The 22,362-nt window shown below is 42.6% G+C and overlaps 1 protein-coding gene across 5 annotated transcripts in view; it reads left to right on the forward strand.

The window, feature by feature from the left end:
- The window catches only part of IKZF2 (IKAROS family zinc finger 2), a 117,488-nt gene that overhangs the window by 66,735 nt on the left and 28,391 nt on the right, over positions 1–22,362 (forward strand). For 3 of the 5 annotated variants that reach the window (XM_053982173.1, XM_053982172.1, XM_053982174.1), the window contains one exon: positions 5,069–5,236. The exons of the other annotated variants lie outside the window; for them this stretch is intronic. In XM_053982173.1, the coding sequence (XP_053838148.1) occupies positions 5,069–5,236 (168 nt within the window). The remainder of the gene's footprint in view (positions 1–5,068; positions 5,237–22,362) is intronic. 5 annotated transcript variants of the gene reach the window in all.

The raw sequence follows: 22,362 nt of genomic DNA on the forward strand, positions 1-22,362 counted from the left end.
TAAACTGCCTTATCGGGAAGCAGGTTTTTTCCAAAAAAAAAAACCCTACTAAAATCACTGATTTCGTGTGATGTGCAGGCTGTTGAATGAATCAGATAGAACAATAAGGAGGTAATTATGGTCCCTGGAATAACAAACAGAGAAATGGAGCAAAGTCTGCTGCTTTGTGTCTCACTTGGGTAAATGCAGGTTGGAGCTGACTGCTGTCACTGTGTTGGGAGCACTGCTGATAATTCTCTTGTGTTCTGGGACAGAGCAGAATCGCAGCATCTGCAGCATCTGATGGATTGGGAGAAATGTTCCATTTTAACAAAATTAATATTAACAAAAAGTCTATTGTGGAAGGATGAAAATCGGTATTGTTAGTAAGAGCAAATACTTTCTGATGGCAGCATGGGCACAGTAATTTTGTATTAAGAGGCTGGAAAGGAAAAATCCCGTTTGAGAAGTACTTAAGCTGTACTTTGCATATCAAAAGTATCTGCCACACAAAAAAGGTTGAGTTCCCAGATACACATTTAACCAGGAAAGATATTGAAGCCCCTCTGGACCTGGTTTTTATGTAGCAGGACTGCTGCTGTAGGAATACCCTGTGTTAATGAGAACCAGTGCATTAATTTGTGACTCACTCCCCATTTGATTTCAAAAGGACAAATGTTACCAGCCAAGGGCTAGGAAAATCCAAATCTCCTTGGTTGCCAGGTCTGTGGGCTCCATATCCTCAGACAAATTTCTGTTTTAATACAGAAAATATCTCAGCTTTGCAGCAAAAAGATCAGTGTTTTGCGCTGGTTTGAGATTCAAAGAAGGTTAACTCATACTGAAACTTCTGCACGGCACTTCCGTGCCAAGGCGGGAAAGGAGTGCTGTTGTGCAGGGAAGCTTCCAATTAAGCAGAAAAGGGAGTTGGTTTGCTTTTTGAAACAACATTTGACATCTGTGAAGTCTATTAGTAGGAAGTTCATCGGTTCATTCGCCTGGTTTCAGGTTGTATCAGCCAGCCAGCACTCGTAGCTCGTGCAGGGAAGTCTCCATCCAGCTGTCATGTCTGAAAGATACTGTGAAAGAAAGGCCCATGTCTAGTTTGTCCTGTCTTCAGGGGGCCACTTCACCATTTGTCTCAGGATTTGTTTACACGAGAGCAAGTTAACCTGGGCACTTCAGATATTCATGTAACTCAAGAGCAGTAATATTTCATTACTATTTATTCATTATTAGTTTTCCTGGAGGAGACACAGCATGTTAAACAGTGAACTGTGAGATTTCACCAGTATTTTACTGTAATTTCAAGGTAAATATTGAAATAATACCTTTTAATTAATATTTTGGTTTACTGTACAATGATAAAACTCTATGGATGTATTTATTTATTAATTTAATTATTCCCTGGCACAAGCCCCTCTTACAAAGCCTTTAGGAAAGATAATACTTGGCTGCTCTGGCTTATCTTGCTTTGTCCATTCCTGAAGTAACTTAGGTAATTAAATTCCCTCTGCTGGAGAGCAAGGGGTTTTAGACATTCCTGGTTTTGTCTGGCTTTAGACTCTAAATCTGGAGTTGAAAAGAAACATCTTTTTTGTTTGGTTGGCTCTCCCTCCCCCTCTTGCCGCTCTGAAAGTCACTGAGTTGGAGGCATTTCTGCACTGGTTTAGCTCAATAATAGAGAAGAGCTTTAACACTTAAAGTAGACGAAACATTTTTTGTAGTTACGTTGCAGTCACATAGTTTCCAGTGCTGAAAAGCACAAAGCTTGCTTCTGCAAAGTCGCCTTTCAGCAGAGTTCTTTTTTTATTAAATCAGTGTAAGTACATAGAGTCAAGCAGAAAATACTTAGCCGTAAGTGATGAGGAAGCACGCCGTGCTTATAATTGTCATTACTCTCTTGGAGTCGTGTGTGCTACCTTTAATGGGTCCATAGTTCTGGGTATGTCTGTGTTAGCATCACCTCCCAAAAACACTCTAAGCACAGTCAGGGGTCATCATGTAGAGAAAAGCTTTGTTTAAAGACTTTTTGTGAGTGGATGTTTAGTTTGAAGGATGATTGATTTCAGCTTATGGATGAAACCTCTGAGTTTTCACAGAAAAGTGAGGGAGGTGAATAAGGATGTCAAAGTTGTTATGTTGTTACTGGTAAGTAATAATTCTGGAGAACAGTTCACAAAACTACCAGGAAAAGGCAGCAGGAGAAATAATCGGAACGCAGTCTTTTTAAGGCATTGAAGTGATAAAAAAGGCTTGTTTGCTAGTATCTGGGGTGGGCATCAGACAGCACAGTTCTTGGAAAACCAACAGAGAATCTTCTTGCTATGCAGTCGTTACTTCTCTGTGCACCCTTCTATTGGATAATAGCCTCTCAGATTAGCTGTGCTAAATGTAAAAGCTGCTAATCAATAGCACGAAGGTGTGACCAAAATTGCATCCCTCAAGCCTGCGGCTTAAACAAGGAGCTGGAATCGAGTGATTGGACAAAAGTGTAACAAACACATCAAAGCAGCTATTTACCCAGAATGAAGCCAGTAGGAGAAATGAATTCAGGCTGCCTTTAAATAGATCCAAAGGTTATTTAAGGTAAAGTGTGCTATTGGAGCGGATCTGTCTGTTGCAAGAGAGGAGCAGACTACGGGTGATTTTGTGGTGAGTGTTTTCATGTCGTCTTTGCCATCAAACTGTGGTGCAGTGGCTATTTGAATTCCTGACTGAAAGCTTTCAGCATCTCTAGAGCAGCCAGTTTTTGGAGGAGTAATACCTGCTCATATGTGGCCTCCAAAATGTCAGAGATAAGTGGGTGATGTACTGGGTAAAACGCAGTAACTGCATAATTTTAAATACAGCAGGAGTAAAAGGAAAGACTTTAGACTTGGTAAGAAACGTGCTACCTTCTTTCATGTTGTCATCCTGAAACTGAAGCTATCATTCCAGAATACTCAGAAATGTGTCAAAGGAAAGGGTTTTGCCTGTTTTCTCAGACAGTGAAAGCAAAACAGAAAAGAAAAAAAAAGAAAACCCATGTATTTTTCTACTGCAGTCTCTTTACAGATCTCTGTTATGGACATTTTGAAATGATAGAAAAGAAGATAATGGCTAATCAGATCATTTAAGTACAGTGTGGGAGTTTGAAAGGGAAACCACAAACTCTTTATCAATTCTAATGAGCTCGTGTTCAGTGTGTTGGAAGAAGAGCTTTATGCTGTGATTTTTTTTATTATTATTACTCCATAATGTTCTCGGTGAGACTGTAGGAACCTTAGCAGCTCCTTGAGTACCTCTGCGGCGGCCTCAGATGTGATTTCCATCTCCCACATGTGAAATAAAGTTGCAGAGTATGGCATATACTGGCACACCTTGTGCTGCCCTCCTGGCAGCATCATGGTTCTGGCAGTGATTTGAACCACTAACACAAGAATTGCTTGTGGAAATCTGTAAGAGCTCTCTCCCTGCCTCTCTTTGCATTTCAATCTCCAGATGTGTTTTGGACTTCACCCTAGACAGACACATGAACTACTTTGATACAAAGGTAGCATTCATTTTGTCCAGCGAGGGAGTAATTGTTTTAAAGCAATTGTAAAAGGCTTTGAAGAGATGTGAGGGATCACAGAATGTGTTTGTTTTTCACAAGGTCTGTGCTTCAGGCCACTGAATTCAAACTCAGAAGGTCCCAGCAGGATTTGGTCAAGATTCTATAATAGGTGATACACTGAAAAATGTGGATGAGGTTGCTTATATCTGAAATCTGATGATCAAGACCTTGTTGAGCTGGGGCCCTGCTTAGTGTAGACATTGGGTAATGCTTTAAATTGGAAGAGGGTAGATTTAAATCAGGTGTATATGGAAGAAATTCTTCCCTATGAGGGAAGTGAGGCCCTGGCACAGGTTGCCCAGAGAAGCTGTGTTTGTCCCATCCCTGAAAGTGTTCAAGGCCAGGTTGGATGGGATTTGGAGCAATCCGGGATAGTGGAAGGTGTCCCTGGCCATGGCAGGGGGTCGAGCTGGATGGGCTTTAAGGTCCCTTCCAACCCAAACTGTTCTGGAATTCTATGATCTAAAGTCCAGCTGCACTAAGGCACTTGGATAAGTGGCTAGCACAAGTGTGTGCTTGTGTTCAATTGATCTGCTCAGCAGGGCATAAGCAGGTGATTAGAGCTGACTGCCTGTGCAAGACTGCTGGAACAGTCTGACAGTCCTCAACAATGTTGATAGAGAGTATGGTTTTGATAATGTTCCAGAAGGCCTGTGTGAATTCATCAGGGGTTTTCCTCTAAATAATTTTTTTTAAGAAAAGGTGGGGTTTTTTAATGGACCCAATCCCCACTGGCTAAGGCAAATATGAAGGCTTAACATAAAAATAAGCTTTGGATGTGTGTGAGAGTGTGTGTGAACGCATGGGATGAAGTGATAGGGTAAGGTCTAGGGTTTCTGTTAGTTTTTCATCAAATCAGTCTTTTTAATTTGTTTTATGTAGAGTGCAAATTTGCTTGCTTTACAGTTTAATGGTATAAGACTTTTCTCAACTTTCAGTACTGCCCAGAGCTTGCAACCCTGATCCTCACTCGCATCCATGCCCTCCATGTCACTCTAGCAATGCAAAGCAGCCTTTTGAAAAGGGCTGTCAGTTATCAGTTAAAGTATAACGCAAGCGAAAGGTTTGGTTTGAACCAAAGACCTTAACACCTTTGCTAAGGTCCAGTTGTTATGATCAGTTCTGAATACTCATATGGATTGGACCTATATTAAAAATAAGTACAAAACCATAGAAGTAAATACTGCAAAACCACAGCTATGGATCTAAATTTTCAGCAGAGCTCATCTTTTATGAAGGATAGAAGCTCTGAGGTGAAGAACTTTCAAGAAAACCAGGAAGCATTGCTCACCTCAAGGAAAGAGCCTCAAGTCACTATTGGAGGCTTTGCCCATTGTGCAAAAGAAACGGCCTCTGCCTTTAGAAGTGCCGTGCGATGGTGGTGGTGGGGACTGTACCCATGTGCAATGGCACTGGTACAGAGTGGGAAAGTGGCCTCTGTGCATCCTCCGATGTGTGTTGACAGCTCTCTCCCTTCCCCTTCCCTTCCAGGTGAACGCCCCTTCCACTGTAACCAATGTGGAGCTTCTTTTACCCAGAAGGGGAACCTGCTGAGGCACATCAAGTTGCACTCTGGGGAGAAACCGTTCAAATGTCCCTTCTGTAGCTACGCCTGCCGGCGGAGGGACGCCCTCACAGGACACCTCAGGACACACTCTGGTGAGCCCACCTTGGCTTCTCCTCACACCTCTTCCTTCCTTTATCACTACCGTCCCAGTGCAGCAGGTAGTGAAAATAAAGTGTAGCTCTGGGTCTGTACCATCCTCTTCAGAGAGTGCAGCTCTCAACTTTGGGAAAGCCTTGATGTGAATCAGAAAAGTTGTGGTTCAGCCACACCTCTCCTTTTGTGTAACTGAGCTCCTCTGCTGATGCTATCACATTTCCCTCTCAGTGTCTCCTTGGGTGTATCCCGGCTTCACTGGCAGATTGTTTTGACATTCTGGGCCCCAAAGTGGCTGTGAAATTCCAGAGATCACAAAGAATAACTGTGGGCTCTTGGAAGTCAGCTTTGCAGTTCATACCCATTTCTTCATCTAATAAATGCCATATGCTGGTTGAGTTCAAACTTGTTCATCTCTCAAAGCCCTCTAAATTGCATTTTTGATTCAGTTAGATCTTGCTGTAAAGTCCTAGCTCATGGCAGCCACGGCACTCACCCTAGAGCTGAAGGTGCTCAAGAGAGACTGGGTTTCTCTTTCCTTGTTAAGTCTTAGGATCGTGTCTGTATCAAGTCTACATGCTATAGTTCCTTGAGAAGTTGTTCAGAGATACCTGTCTCATAGCTGCGTGCTGGTAGTCGTGTTGGAGCCCAGCAGTCAGGATCAGCTGTGGTTTTTGTCCCTGTCCCTGCACTAGGGGCTGCATTCTGCCCATCCACTCATCTGTGCAGGATTCCTGAGTAAGATCTTAACTTGCTGTATTTGTATCTCCTGAATGTTCAACTTGTGTGTTTGGGCCATTTATAAGAGGCTGTGTGTTTAATTGTTGAATGAGCAGAGATAATTGGACTGGTTGCAAGTGGCAGCATTACAGATAAACTTCTTTGAGGTGTTAGCAAATGTGTGACTACTGAAATACAGTGGTGGAAGTACAACTGCAGGCAGAAATCCTGCATGAGTTTCCTGACTCTTTACATGTATTTCTTCTCCAGAGTCAGCCTCACCTCAGTAGGTGTTTCTGTTTTAGGAGCATTGAGTTGGTCTTAGGATACAGAGTTGCTTTGACATTTCCAATAGGAAAGGGTAAGCTAGTAAGCTTCTTCAAGTAGATTTGGGAGCATGCAGGATGCTGTATCGATGGAAAATGCTGACAGAAAGCTTTCAACTTCCAGGGGAGTACAAGAGTTGGGACTAGGCTTTGAGAGAATTGCTTAAGCTGGATTTGATCTGAAAGTCAGTAGGGAAAATGTCTGTGGAACTGTGACATTTTCACACATCTGACAATAACTGTAGTTTCAACTGGAAATTTAAAAAGAAAACAGAACACAATGCAAATGTTCACAATTAAAACAAAAAGGGAGTTGTGACAAAAGCATATCCCATATTACCACACACAAACGTTGCAGTTGAAGACCTCACAATATTAATATACATTTTGTTACCTAGATACTGCCATTGACAGAGATTGTTCTTCCTGTGGGAAGAACACGTGGCTGATGGTTCTGTGTTTTGTGTGAGGATGAAATGTAAAGGTGTGGGATTTTCAGAAGGCACCTAAGCTGCTTGGCACGAGTTCCCCTGGAGCTCCTTCCCTAACTGACTTAGCCATGCTCAGTTTGTCATTTTAGGCTTTGTTTTCAGTGGAGAAAGTGTCACCCCTCTAAGCACTCAGATACAGCAGCTCTCAGCACAGGGCCAGCAGGAACAGACAAGTGCTCTCGCAATACTCTCCAAGGCAGTTCTTAGAATTCTTAGCATTCACAGGTGAAGAGTTAAAACCTGGATTACTACCCTAAAACCTGGTATCCCCCTGCACAAGGGTGAAATGCCACTCTGGCCATGGGCATGGAAATTAAGGTGTCTGTCCCTGCCATGTAAGCAAGCTGGGCTGGCTTATGCACACCTGGATCATGGAGAAGATGGGTAGATGTCCCCAAGGGACTTTAAACAGTTTGATATCAGTGTGCTCTACAAGCATTCTGCACTTTCATAAAGGACACATCAAAGTCTGTATGTAGGCCTGGAAGGTGGAGCAGCTGTAGTGAAGGTCTTTTTCAACCCAGATGATTCTGTGATTCTGCCAATGTTTACATCTTCTGCTATTTCTGACAAGAAAAGAGGATATCTGATAAAATATAGAAAGAAGAGGTTGAAAACTGTTTTGAAATATGAGACTTCAAGCCAGTTTCAATCTGGTACACTTAGTATCTACATTGAGGTGAGTCTGAATATATTTTTGTAAGAGGAAAGCTCTTTAGATCAGATCATTAGCTGGCGGAGATTGGAATACATCCTCTGAGTAAGGAAAGTACTTCTGTTTTGCACCAGCTGAGAATCTGGTGCACAATTTCATAAATGCAACACCAATTCCCTTTTTTGTTAATGTATGTATATTCTTTTCCTACTTAAATAAGAGTTCTGTTAATTAAAAAAAAAAAAAACAACCAAAAAACAAAAAACCCAAGCAAAACCCCTTGATCTTTTCTCCTTCCCAAGAAGGTTTAAAATACTATGGAAGGCAAATTATGCAATAAAGGCATTGAAGAATTCTGTCTTATCTCTTTTTTTCTCAGTTAGTTTTAGTTTGACTTGTGGATTTCAGAGCACTTTGCTTGTGCCACCACTTAGTCAGTGACATCTCACTGCTGCTTTTTAGTCAGTTCTTCCTGTGCTTAGTGAAGTTTTCACACAGTACAACAGGAAAGGTAAAAAAATAAGGAAATGTAGATACAAATAGAAACTATCTATTTGTATCTACATGAACTATGAAGCATCTCTGAGATATCTGAAGTAGCCAATACTTACTAGTAACTTAAAAATAATTACTTTTTTTTTTTCCTCTGGATTGATGTTTGTTCATGCTTTTTAATGTTATTTCCTGTTAGTTTGAAAATGTTTCTAAGCATCACAATCTACATTTTGCCTCCTCTTCTTGTGCAGAATCGTATCTTATTGTGTAAGTGTTCCCAGGTGAAGTGGTTAACAAAATACTGCTTTGTATCTGTAATGCTGCTACTGCTGTTCAGCCCTAAATAATTAAGGACTTATCTTGCAGTGATTTACTCCTGCAGTTATTTACCTTTTACGGACATACAGAGTTCTGATGAACTTTGTCTGTATTTTCCTCCCACATGCAGCTGCTTTGGTTTCAGGAATATAATGATGCCTTGAGGACATCGGTAGGATAATGCCTGGGGAGAGATTCATGCGCAGAATTACACTAAGAGTGGGCATGTACCTCAAGGTACTTATAGGACTTTCAGGTGTTGTTTTCAGAATTAACTCCATAGTTACACAACCCAGCTAATGTAAGAGAAGTGCCAGAGGGGGCTTCCAGGATGGGAATGTAAGGCTGTGGAGTGCTGGGGCAGAAGTTGGTAGCCCCTTCCTGCAGGATGCACTGGATAAATCAGCAGGGATTGGCTTCACCTTGCCTGGCTTTTGCTGTGTTAAAGGGAAAAACATCCAGGCAAAGCCAGTCTGCTGATGGCATTCATAGAGTACCTGCTATCTCAGCCTGAGACATGCCTGTCTTCTCCATCCCCTTTGGAATTGCACATCAAAACAATGGCAAAGACAAACTGTATGAGAAAAGTTCTGCTGTGGGCAGTTAATGAGCAAGTTGTTTTAAGAAGTTTTAAGGAAGGCAGCCGAATCTGACAGTCAATCTGATGGTTAAAGCCATCCAGATGTTGACCTCCCTACTTTGAAAGGTATGACAGCCTGATGCTGTTTTACCCCAAAAAGCCAGGCATCCTCAGATGGGCACATAAACTTAGCAGTTAGGTTTTGGCATGGGTTTCTCTTGTGTCTAAAATGGAGCTGAGTCAGCCCTCCCCTCATAATGCTATTATAAACATAAATGCTCTGACAGTGCTTGAAAAAGTCAAGGCTGCAGTGATGAGCATTGTGGAAGAGCCCAAAGCAAACACTGGCACCTGAGTTTTCAGAGCAGGACTTGAGCAGTAAGTGAGAAATGAGGGATGGGCTCACTTGCTAAGGAGAAAACAAAACTCAGAATCGGTTTTGACTAAGTGAGAATTATCCATCCATTGCACTAAGGATGGTCCTGTGTGCCAATTGTATAGTGCTTAAAAGGCTGTCTCATCATGTTTGTCCACACAGACTGTCCACATGGACATTAATTCTGGAATTTCCTGATTTTTCTTTTTACTTGGCAGTTTCAGTCATGTTCATTACTGTGGGAGTATGTAAGTGTTTTTCATATATGAAAGCAGTTTTACTGTCTATTTCTTCCTAAAAAAATGGGTAGTCAAATTATTTTTTTTTCACAGAAGATTGTCCTCACAATACATTTTAAAATTTGCTTTGAAGCTACTACTTTCCTGTTCAGAAAGTGTCCCCTCCAAACAATTTTTTTGCTTTTAAGAAATATTTTCTTCCCCATCTTCCTCCTGCATTGCTGCGGCATGTTGTTTGTTTCTGCCCAGCTCTCCAATAGCACTGACCTAGTGGTACCCCTTTATTTACAAAAGAAAAGCAGAAAGCCTTTGTTTTGAAAAGGAGGGCTTAGGCAAAAACTCCCAAAAGCATAATCTTAGCAAACCATGTACAGTGTGCAAGATGAAAGGCACGTATAATTAAACAGAAAAATGCCCCGTTCACAGGAACTCCTTCCGTATTTGTTGGTTAGCAAGTCCATCTTTGTCAGGTCTTCTTGTCCATGAGGACTTTCCTTTCAACCCTGCCTGGGTGGCAGTGAGCCATCCCAGGTGTGCCCACCATGGAGTTGGATGGCAGACCTGCAGAGGAGTGCAATCTGTGTGTGCAGCTGTGCTGGGAGGTAGAAGGAACCTGGTCCCCAATCCTGATGACATGCCTGCCTCAATACATGTTTGGGAGAGCCCCACTTCTGAGCAGCTCATTTTGGCTGAAAAATTGGATGAACAAGTGCTGGAATACACAGTGCTGTCCATGAGTTCCCCCCTGTGAAAAGACAGAATTACCAAAACAGTAGCAAGGATGGTTATTAAGAATAATGAAGTCAATGTTTTAAACTGCTCTTTTTCATCTTGAGGGAACTTTTGCCACTATTAACATCTCCACTCTTAAAAGGCCCAGTATCTTCTACTCTGTGACCATGTTTTTGAGGATGGGAATGTCATAATTAGATGAATCTTGTGATCTGAAGTTCTCATTACACTCTGAACTGGACTGACTCAAACACTTTGTGAATGGAGAATAAAATTCAAAGCAGACACACAGGATACTCTCTGAAAAATCAAACATGTATGTGAAGAGGCAAGGGGATATTCTGCATACAAATGCCATTTCTCCAAATGGGTTAGCAAACAGCATCTTCCCTCAGTTGTGATGAGCTGGTGGGTATTTATGCTGTTGATCTGATACTTGGAGCTCTATTTAATCAGGCAGAGCTGCTCTTCCTCTCAGGTTTTCTTATGCTGTTTCAGTTAAACTCAGTGGAATTACCCTCGTCACAAAATCATTTGGGGTTTTTCTTATCAGGCTGCGGGTTCCAAACCGCTGTGAGCCTGTGTGCAATCCTGCAGCAGCTCTGCTTCTCATTACTGCTTCCAGCACCTAGAGGCCTTCACTCCATGCTGGAGAGAGTCTAAAATCTCTGATATTCTGCTTTGCTTTTATTTGTGTGTGCGTTTTTAGAGGTAAGCTCAAAATGTGTACGGGGTAGGAGTTTGCTATGCCAGGGCTTTATGCCCTGGGGATCCTTGTATAAAATTGAATCCTCTGTGGAGCCCTCTTGTATCCCATGCTTTGCTAGAGCCCCACCTGGACCTGATCCTTGGAGTGGAGGGGTCTTCATCTCCAGAGCAACTACTGTGATAAATACTGGTATTGACTCTATGGAACGATTATCTTTTATGCTCAGGATTATCTCAGTATAGAAGCTTGGTCTTTTCTACAGAGCACTGAGAAATCACGAATCAAAGAAATCTTTGATTTAAAGATGCTGTAGGATCTTGATCATTCCAGGAGGAGTACATTTGGTCTTTGTTTTCAGGGCAACTTGTGAAAAGATATGGTTCAATCCAAAGCCAGGAGTGTTCACTTTTATGTTTTGGTCTTGAAATTCCATGAAGATTCCCTCTTATCTGCTGTAGTTTTGGAATCAGTCTTTAACTCTCGAATGCAGGAAATCTGCTTCTAACAGACAAAACAGAGAAACAGGAGGAGTGGTCCTGGCAAACAAAGGTAGATGGGCTGTGTACCAACCTCATGAATCCCTCTCTCTCTTAGGACTAGGTATCAGCTTTTCTTTTCCTCCACTCCTGTCTGGAGTGTGTGATTGAGCAGCAGGAGCAGATGCCCTGCAGCTCCCTGTATCTTGTGGGTGCCCAGGTGCAAGCAGATGAGGTGGTTTAGGCAGGAGCATCACAGTGTAAGATTCACATGGGGTTATCTCTCATTAATTGTGACCGGTTCATTCCTGATGAAATAGCCACGCAAGGATGGAAGCTTGTCTTTGGGATGAAACTGCTGACATCAGTTTTTTGTGTGTCTCCTGTCTCCCCTCCACGTTAGCAATTCACATCCTGGCATCTTTACCCGGGTTTGTTCCTCTCTGTGTTGCCTCAGACCACATAAAATGGAACAAAGCACCTGGTCCTGCCCTTCTGGGGTACAATTTGGAGAGCACAGAGGCCCCTCTCTGCTGCTGCCAATTCCTAGGCCAGCCTTGCTGTTCTGGCACAGCAAAGACAGTGCTTTCTTTTTCCCCTGGGCTTTTATTCTGCCACAGTGCTATATGTGGGATTTCATTGGCATCAAAAAAGCATGAATGTGGTAAGACTTCTGCATATAGAGCAGCAGTGCTTCTAAACACCATACCTAACCTGTTTTTTAAACATCCAGAGAGACTGTTTCTGTTGCCTCCCTAGGGAGACAATTCCACTTCCCATCTGCTTTTTATAGCTGTGACTCTCATCCTGATATTTAACCTTAACTAGTCTTTATTTTGGTGCAGATTATTGCTCTTTCTAACACTGTCTTTTGTGACTGTAATTCCTGTGCTCAGTTTCCACTATGATAGGCTGTACTCATACGTCTAGCATTGATTCTCTTCTAGTCTGTCTTTATCTTCCAGTCCTCTAGTCTCTTTTTTATTACTAATTTTGAATGTTTTTGCAACCCTTATTCACTCGTTTATGAGGGAACTAAATTACAAAGTCATTGGATGCTTTGGATACGGGGGCCAGTACAGATGCAGACCCCTTAACCTTATCTCTGCCTCAGTTGCCTGCCAGTAAAATGGAAATAAAGAGCATTTCTCCACCTAGTTGAGATGGTGAGAGGGCAGCACGTGGGAATTGTGGCAAGGTACAAATGTATTGCTGTGATGAAGGTCATGTGAGTACATCGTACTCAGTGGTGCTGGTGCCCCAGCTGCACAGTGCTGTACATGATCTCCTTAGGTTTACTTAGCCTTTGTGCAGTAGTGAAACGAGATAATTACAAAGTGGAAGGAATAATAACTTTGTATTGTTACCATAACCACTGAGGTATTAGACCCAGATACCAGTGTGATTATCTCAGACACAATAGTAAGGTGATTATTAATAATACTAAAGGACTTACTACTTAGCCTACAATTTTTGCGTCATTTCCTTAAAAACCTCTATCTATTCCATCAGCCCCAAGCCTGTGTGAAGTTGGTATGAGTTGTTGCCTCCTTGTTATCTGTTTTTCAGTGATGAGAAAATGAAGCAGGAAAACCCCCATGAGACCCAATTTGCAAATTCAGGGACCTAAGTACCAAGGTAGCTTTGTGTGCATCACTTGTCTTTGTGCACCAGAACTGCTGCGGACAGGCTGGCAGGTGAGACTCTAGTAGCTCAGGTATTTAAAGATCTGTAGTCCTTTGCTCCTTTCAGTTCCAGCTAGAAACAGTTCCCTTGTTTTTCTTGTCACCAGGGTTTGTTTCAGAAATGCAGTATTTTTATGCTCAAGTTAGCACATGTACATACAAACCCAGAATTTAAGGTGCAGGTGCTGCATCTGCAAGGATTTGGGTGTCTCACTGTGTTAGGATAAGCTGGAGGGACATGATGCAGCACACCAGGAGCCCTCCTATTCCAGAGCCAGCCACTGAGGTATCTGTAGTGGGTTTTGCAGACAGAGATTCAAGAGGTGACAGAGAACTTTTCTCATGCAATTGAGATGTAAACATGGTTTAGACTTGACCAAGGCACATCTCAGCAAAGCCAAGACCACTTCTGAGCAGCAAATATCACAACAGCTCTAAGGAGCAAACAAGTGCTGGGTTCTTTTTTCCCCCCTGAGAAAATTATTTTCAAGGTCAAAAAGCTTCTGCATATCGTCTCTGGGGAAATGAGATAGAGCATTTGGAGCTGGCCTTTGTCAGTTCTTGAAGGAGTTTGTGAAACCTTTCAGCTTGAGAATGTTTGAGCTTGGAACCCAGCAGTGGTGTGAGGCCTTCTTTCATTGATATCTTAGAGCTGTGTTACAGGGCAGTGTGACAGGGAGAACCACCCCTGGCATTTTTGACAGCATATGTTTTAAGGTGTAAAGAGGTATTTTTGCCATCTGGAAAGGAACCCAAGAGAAACTAAAGGGGGACAAAAATAACCCATAACCCACGCCACAGCAGAGTTGAGGAAAGCTGCTACTGATATATTCTCTTGAGCTCTCAGCAGCCTGTAATTATGAATTGGCTTACAGCTAAGATATTGATGGATATCACTCAAGAAGGAAAATGAGAATGTCTAGATTTTTTTACAGTGAACCTGTACTGAACTCTGTGTGACTCTCCTCCTATTTATAACCCTGTGTGAAGTTCAAGGAAACTTGTCCTGGAGGTTTCCCATGAGAGGGAACTGTGTTTTTACCTGACTAAAGCTCTCTGGATATTTTCCCATTTTTTATTTGATCTAAGTGTGAACTTTCTCCACCCTCTGCCCCTCCTTCCCTTCTGGAGTGGTTAGAGAGGTTGATTGCAGCCAGGATTACACAAGAGATGCCAGTTGCATACATGTTTTGCATAACTGTGCTGTGTTGATTTCAGACAGGGTGCCCCAAGTTCCCTCCCTGCCTTGCAACAGCAAGTCAAGATCTCTATCTTCATTCCTGAAGCTGGAGAAATGCTGGTGAGGCCCTGACTATTGAACCTTTGACAAAGAGCACCTGGATGGGACAGAGCTATCCCTGTGGAAGGGCCTCTACTTAGAATTTGTTTGGGCTCTTTGTATCAAAGGTGCAAGAGGTACTGCCACTGGGAAGGGCTGCAAGTGATCTGTGCCAGCTGCTCTGTGTTAAGGGAATGTGCTCCCCAAGCACATGTTCTTTCCTTCTATTCCAGCAAGAGGCATAAATGTTCTCATGTGCTCTGAGACAGCCAAGGACCTCTCTTAGGGAGAATCCTGACTGGAAAATTAAGACAGGCTCATCCCAGTGCTCATTCTGGGACTAGTTCAATGTGGCTTTTATCTTTAGAAGCAGTGAGGTCTGCTTGATTTCAATGAGAATTAGGAGCTTTGACAGCCTAAGCCCTAGCCTGTGTTCCAGTTCCTTTTGCCAGGAAATAGGTAGATACTTTCTTCCTCCTGCCTCATTTATTTGGAGTGCAAGTCGAGACCAGACTGGATGGGGCTTTGAGCAACCTGGTCTAGTGAAAGGTGTCCCTGCCCATGGCAGGGGTTTGCAGTGGGATCATTTTCCATCCCAAACCATTCTGTGATTCTGTGACAACAGCACAGGGTCCCCCCAGCCAAACAGAGCTGGGGCTGTTCCTAACAGGTGTTGCCTCGTGGGACAGAGCTGGCCTCACAGTTGGCCAGAGCCCAGATGATTTAAGGGCTTCAAGGTCTTTCTAAAAAAGAAATCATATGCAAAAAATACACTGCGGAGAATCTGATGTTGAGATTTTGTGTAGAAAAGTGACATGGGCCATAGACTCTCTCTCACTTGGATACCCTTCATGTGCCTGCTTTTTTGCTCGTTTCCTTGGAGACAGTGTCTTGTCTGAGAGCAGTTAGCCTTGGCTAAGAAAGGCCTGACATTTCTGGTTTGTGGGATAAAGCTGTGCTGATGAATTTTCCAACAACCACAGAGGCAGGATTTGGTACAGACATAAGCAGTTCTGAGCAGGGTTGTTATGTAGGCATCTCTAATACCTCTCTGGGGACACCAGTGAAGTCCCTGGTGGGAAAGCAGGGTTCAAAGATCCTCGAGGAGAGCCCAGCGATCCCTGTCCCTCAGGTATCAGAAACGTTTGACAAATTTCTCCCTTCCCTTTCCTTCTTCCAAAGAGCTGAGTCAGCTGGACTGGCATGTCTGGAACTCTGTGGCACCGGAGCAGGCAGTCTGCCAGCAGCATTACACACTGCATCCAAAGGAACACGTCACTCCTCTCTCTCTCTCTTTTTTTTTTTTTCCCTTTGCAATCCCCACCCTCTCCCTTTTATTTTTCCTTGTTGATCCGTGTAGGTGAGTCAGAGAAACCTGCTCATCCACAGCCTGTTCCTTCTTGCCAAATCCTGGAGCAGCACTCCCAGTTCTTGCTGGGTGTCAGGAATAGGTTATGAAAACAAAAACTGATACAGTCAGTGTACTGGGTATGGAGCCCATAGTGTAAATGCACACTGAATGTGCCACTTAGAATGGCTTCCTAACCTTGTATAGGAGACACCTTATTCTGTGATTCATATATAATATTAGTTTTATTGCTATAAAACACCAGGATGGAACAGGGAGATTATTTAAGGCATAAATTGGAGAACATCCATCTTAATTCTGAAGTTTGAAGCAATGGAAGAGTGGAAAATTTCAAGCAGGAAATCAGGTAGTTCATGGAAGTGGTTTTGACTGATGTTTTGGTATCAATTGTAGTTTTACTAATCTGAAGAAATTCCATGGATATTGCCACATTTCCTTAGAGTTTGCACTATTGATGAGTATCTGACCCCAGGAATTAAAACATCACGATTCTGGGTTCCCATATCAGATACTTACAAATAAGAGTGCAAGGTGATAAATTGGCCTTTTTATTTACCTTACAATATTTATTTAATGAGTGGGAAAGGACTGAGTGAGCAAACATGCAAGGTAACTTTTCCTCTTTGGTCAGCTGACTCAGGAGCCGGGTGTCTAACTTGGGGTGAAACTGCAGGTGTTGGTAATGCTGTAGGGCCAGGTGTGTCTCACTATCCATAGCTACATTTCCATCAGGCAGCATCAAACCTTGATTTTTGGCGTCTCGTGCTGGAATGAAGCTGTTCAGCTGCAAAGAGTAAATCATTCACCAGGAAAAGTGCTTTGTTGGACTTTTACGTGCCATAGTAAAATGTCCATGTTTGCTATATTGTGAAAAATGTATCCATTATGTTCATATGGTCTTCTACAAGCAGCAAGTTTGTTCCAAGAGCTAAAAATGAGCCAACTATGAGAGGCTGCAAGTACAGTTCTGGCTGAGAAGCACAAGATTTCTGCCTTGATCAGCATGAAATGCTGGAGTGCAGGCCCTGGGACAGGATCACACCATGGTGAAGAGAAGGGAAAGGCCATTTTGTGATCAAGATGACTTTGTGTCAGGTCAGCAAGATGACTCTTGGTGAGATACAGTCATTTCTCTGAGTTCCAGCTCAAGAGAAGAGGAGAGGAAGGTTTACTGCCCAGCCACCTTCTGCAGGGGAGGAACCCAGAGGACCAAGAGAAAGGGACTTGACAAAGGCGAGACATCAGTGTCACAGGTGGGAATGAATCTAAATTCCCATCTGCTGACTCACTTACAAGACTTTCCACACAAATTAAAAGAATAGATGTAAAAAAAGATAATGATTTTTTTTCTTCTAGGTATTGAGGAACAAGAAAATGTACATCTTTTCACTCTTGATTCAGACTTCCGGGTGAAATCACCTATTTCAAAGAGCTTAGTGTAACCTTCAGTATGATTTTTTTTTCCTCATCAAATGTAGTTAAGTATATTCAGAGTTTCCTAAATTCCCTTCTTTTACAGGAAACATTTTTAAAGTATTTCTGGATGCTTAGAAAGCTATTTTCTCTTGTCCAGCTTTTCTGTCTTTACTTTCAGCCTAAGCAGCTGCTTTTTCTTCCCTTCTTTTCTTTTTCTTCCTTTTGGTTTAATTTCACACCCATATTTAATTCCCTTACATTTTGTCAACCTCCCTTTCAGTCACAATTAGTTTCTGAATCTGTCCAGGACTTGTAGTGCAAAGCTAATTGCACCAAAAAGGAAACATCCTAAACCCCCAAATCTTTCCTTCCTCCCTCCCTTTCTACTCATTCTCTCTGCTGAACAAACCTAAAAAATCCTGGGTATTAAGAAGTACTCTGAAATGGTTGTTTAGTTTGTTTTTTTTTTAATTGAAACAAACAACTAACAACCCCCCCCAAAAAAAAACCCACAAACAAACAACACCACCACATAGGAAAAATATAGAGACTAACAGGAATTGCAGAATTTTATTACTTAGAAAAGATTAATCTAGCTGCTATACCAGACCTCGATAGTTGATGTAGAGGTTTGTGCTGGTACAGAAGCTGTCCAGTATCTCAGATTCCTCTCTTAAAGGACCTCATCATCCTTTAAAGGATACCTTTACTGTTAATTTTGCTGTGCTGAGATCTGTTTTTACAAAATGGTCATGATTTCCTCCTGCCAAAAACTGTGGTTAATTTTGACTGCGGAACAGTAAAGATCACTGGTGTAGGTGAGAAAAGTCCCACCTTAATTTCAAGCTGCTCTGCTCTGCATTGTTGGTGATAAACACACATGTTGTGAGGCAGAGAGCAAGAGCAGGGGATGGGAAAGCTACACATGTGGAAGGAGAGAGTCAGCTCCCCTGCTGTTTGACCTCATTTGACCCTGGTGCAAGACATGGCAAAACTGCCTGCCTGAACAGCAGATCTTGATGAGGGTAGCACGAAGGCATGGGCCACGCTGATTCCTGGGCAGTTAGAAAAGTGTGAATCGCAATTTTCATGTCCCAAAGGAGCCCATTAGTTTCACAGCCTGACCTGCTTTTGGAAACAAGATTTCCTTCAATGTTGGCCTTGATCAAAATAAGTGCAAACTCCCAACATCAGTGGTGAGGAAAAGAAGAGGAGCTGTCAGTATTACTCTTCCCAAGTTGCTGTTATCTTCATGACAGCTTGGTCTTAATTGTCTGTTTCCAAAACTTTGTTTCTGACAGTGACAAGAAAAGGGAAAACTTAGAGGAAGGGGGTATGTTCTTCCTACCTGCTAATACAAGACATAAAACTGAAAGGTGCCAGGTGCTAAAAGATGCTTTTTCTCATGCAGGAGCATGTAGGTGGAACAGGGGAAATCATTGCCACAGGATGAGAAGAAATGAGTTAAAGGGCTTGCTCAGTGAGTTTATGCAGGAGAAAACTTAGTTATTGTTATAGTGAAAGCTAAACATGGTGTCTCTCTATGTTTATGTAGTATAGGATACCTGGTAGCACGCTGGCACTGCCTGCTCCAAATAATTCTTAGATTCTGTTGGCTTTGTAATGCTCAGGAGTTTCTGCAGGATATGCAAAGGGGCTGCACTTGGAATAAATGCAAACTCTGCACACAGCTGATATGAATTGGCTTCAGGTTATTGCTTCCATAAAGAAATCGGGCCCAACATCTACATTTGTTTTACCCAAAGAGGAAACAAAAACCCCCAAACAAAAGCTCTTGTGAAGGGAGTGTTTGTCCAGCAGCATTCCTGATCTGCACTGAGGTGCCCACACCCTGCGCTGCCCCTGGGAGCTGTTCCTCCCCACCTGCAGTGGCAGCTGGGCTGCGATGGATAACGTGTGGATGTCCAGGCACCTCCTGACATTCCTGCTGAGCTGTGGCACTGACAGGGCAGAGAGGAACAACAGGCCAACCTAAACTTGTTTTCATTTTACCTTCTCGCTCTCTTGCTGGGGCAGGGTTAAAATGAAGAGAAGCCAACAAGCACGTTTTGGAAGGTTTGCCTTGTGAACCAATGAACACTCTTCTTTATCAAGTCAACTTTATATAATGTTAAATGTCTGGAGTGGAAAGTCACAGAGTTAAGGTTTAACCTCTTCCTTCAGCCTGTTCCCACCCACATGCAGATAGCATGGAGACATTGCAGGGTGGACTTTCCAAAGTCACCTCTTGTATTCCTTGGAAGGCCTCTACCCCTTTTAAAAGTTAGTGATGATAAACCTGGCTGCTTGTAAGTCACTTTGAAGCCAACCAGGTGATAAAACCTGGTTGGGATACTAATAATAATCCACCAATTATTTGGTGGACTTCCTAGTTTGTGTTAGTTCATCTCAGCACCAGAGTGCAATCTAAACAGAGTCCTTTTCTAATATTATTTAAACATTTCGGAATCCATGTAGAATTCCTAGCAACCCCTACAGTGCTGGGGTCTGGACCTTCTGGGACGTGTTGGTGTGGGACTTGGACAGTGCATCCGGGTCAGTGGCCTCACAGCATTAAGTGCAGAACATTTGCACTTGAAATGTTCAAATATATGTGGGGAGGGAAATCAGAATGCTTCGTTGGCATTAACATAAACCAAAAATTGAGTGTCAGGTTCCTTTTGCCAGATGTGAATGAAGGAAACAGTTAAACTGTGAGAAATACATGAGGAGAGCTTCTGTGTAGTAGAATATGTGTTTCTTGAGACATAGAATTGGAGCTTGTATCCATGAATTTCATCTTTCATAACTAAATGCAGCATTATTGTCCCTATCTGTGTTTTCCTTGATTTGGTGCATAGTTTATTTGCATGTTTTCACATAGACAGGTACATTTTCCTTTGTTTTTTGCACATACACAGATACAACATACAAACCTGCAAAGTGAACAGGTGCTGCAGGAAAAAAAATATGCTGCATCTTCTGTGCTGCAAAGGAAAAAAATGGGGTGTAAGATTCTTGCTTTTTCTTGGTTTGAATGGGTGCTGCAAGATTGCGGCAGGAGCCTTGTGAATATTTGGACAATTTAGAAGATTTCAGTAATTCTGTGACTGTGCCAATGAAATAGGAGTCTGTTTGTTTATTTGTTAAACTTCTGGCACAAAAAGGGCACCTATTTATTTATAACCCCCGTGGCAGATTGAAACATTGTTTTAGCTGTAAAATTCTGCAGATTAGTTAATAAGTAAATACAATCTAATGAATCATATAACACAGCCACTAATAGCTGGAGAATAAATTGAAACATCTATTAAAGTAATAACAGGCTACAGGCAGAACCTCTTGAAGGTACAGATAAGGACCCAACCCCTTAAGTGCTTTACCTGAGCACTGATATTTACAGATTTACTCTAGATTCTGACTGTGTGGTTCCTATAGACAGTGTAAGGATAGGAAAAGTTTCTCCTGAATAGTGCATTTACTTCTAGCCAAGCTGTAGCTTGGATGAAGTCCTCAGGGCTTATGTATAATCTGGTGTTCAGCACTGCTTGTTGTGGCATATTGAGGGAGAGCTGAACACTGGTACAGTACTCACTGCTTGCTGCTTATTTGACAGTGCTGTAAACAACTGGCAGGTGGATGCAGGTGTCAAGCTGAAGGTTTGTGCCCTGGAGGTGTTTACAGGAGAGGCAGGCATGTCTAGAGAGCACCGGGCTTGGAGGTGTGATGTTTTGCTGTTGTTTCACTGGGTGCTGCTGTCCCACATGTATCCAGCTGTGTTTCACTGCCAGCTGCAATAGGACGTGGTAGCTGTCGACAGAAATTGTTTATCATTGACTGCCACTGACTGTGCAGAAAGTCAGGACAAGCTGCTTTTTGTTTGCTGAGAACCTCACAAAATGTTGTGGCTGTTGAACAGCCACGTATATATCAATTGCAATTGATAATAATGTTGACTGAGAGGCATTGGGCCATGAGGTCATGAAGTCAGTCAAGTGCTCTATTGTGAGCTCCAAGTCAAGACCTATATGTAGGCTTCTCCTGTTGCACTGCTACATTTTAAGTTTTGAACCTTTTGAGGTGTCCAGAAACCTTATTAAGAGCAAATCTACTTGTGTGATTTTCTCTACTGTATGATCTGGTGACCCAGCCCTTTACCACATGGCCTCATGAACCCTAATACTTGGCCCAAAATATGTTAATCTAAAAGGTCCTTGTGAAATGGAGACATCAGAATTCCACCAGGTCCAGAAACATATCCACATCCCTTGAAACATACCCCAGGTATTGCTGCTTGGTCTTGGACTGGGAAGATCAAAAAATTAATGTGAAGTTTTCATAATATGACTAGAGATTTTGTTCTTCCTGAAAATTAGATTGCTTTAAGATGTCGCAGGTTGGGCCCTCAGGAGAGGATGCACTTGACAGTATGTCCATGTGTTTGTGTGCTCTAGCCTTTATTTCAGATGTATACACGTTGTGACTTCTGCATGCAGGTTGCCTTGGACAGTCTTCTACTGGCTGTGGGACTTGACCTTATTTCTGAAGTCCAGTGTGTATGAGTATTGTATGTGTGTGTGTAATCTCACAGGCAAAAAAAAAAAAAAAAAAAAAAGGCAGCGCATCAAAGAGCCCCCATGAATTTCAATTAACACATTTACAGTCATTAAGCACAGCAGTGAGATACAGCTTCAGAGTGGGAGGCAGTTCCCTTTGCAAAGCTACGTGCTGCTCAGAGCCAGCATGGGCTTAGGTCTCACTCTAATTTTTTTTTTGTGATTAGTTCGTTCAGGGGTCTGTTATTCATGTAAATATTTTTGTGTGTGAGACTTTGAGCCAGGCAGCTCTAGACAAGCCGAGGTGCAGTGTTTAATTACAGTAGCGAGGCACAGCCACCGTGTTGCGTCTCCAGAGCCTCAGCCCTCCTGCTGCAGCCTCAGCTCTGCCTCGGCCCTCTCTGGCTCTCAGATCCTTGCCACGGGGAGCTGGAGGTGGCAAGGACAACCACAGCTTTTGTTGCCACCTTCCTGCAACTATTGCACCGTCTCTTTTTTGTCCCATGTGGGGTAAATGTCATCAAGCTCAGGGCATTTGACATCCCCCTGCGCTGTTTCCCAGTTTGAAAGGACTCTGTGCAGCACGTGGCCTCACAATGCCACATGCTGTTTTAGTTCTGATTTGATTTTCTTATTGTTCCTCTGTTCTGTGCCATCCTAAGTATCTCCTCCCGCTCTTTAATGTTCACTCCCATATCTAATA

This window comes from Vidua macroura, chromosome 7 (assembly GCF_024509145.1).
Source record: "Vidua macroura isolate BioBank_ID:100142 chromosome 7, ASM2450914v1, whole genome shotgun sequence".
Classification (NCBI taxonomy): Eukaryota; Metazoa; Chordata; class Aves; order Passeriformes; family Viduidae; genus Vidua; species Vidua macroura.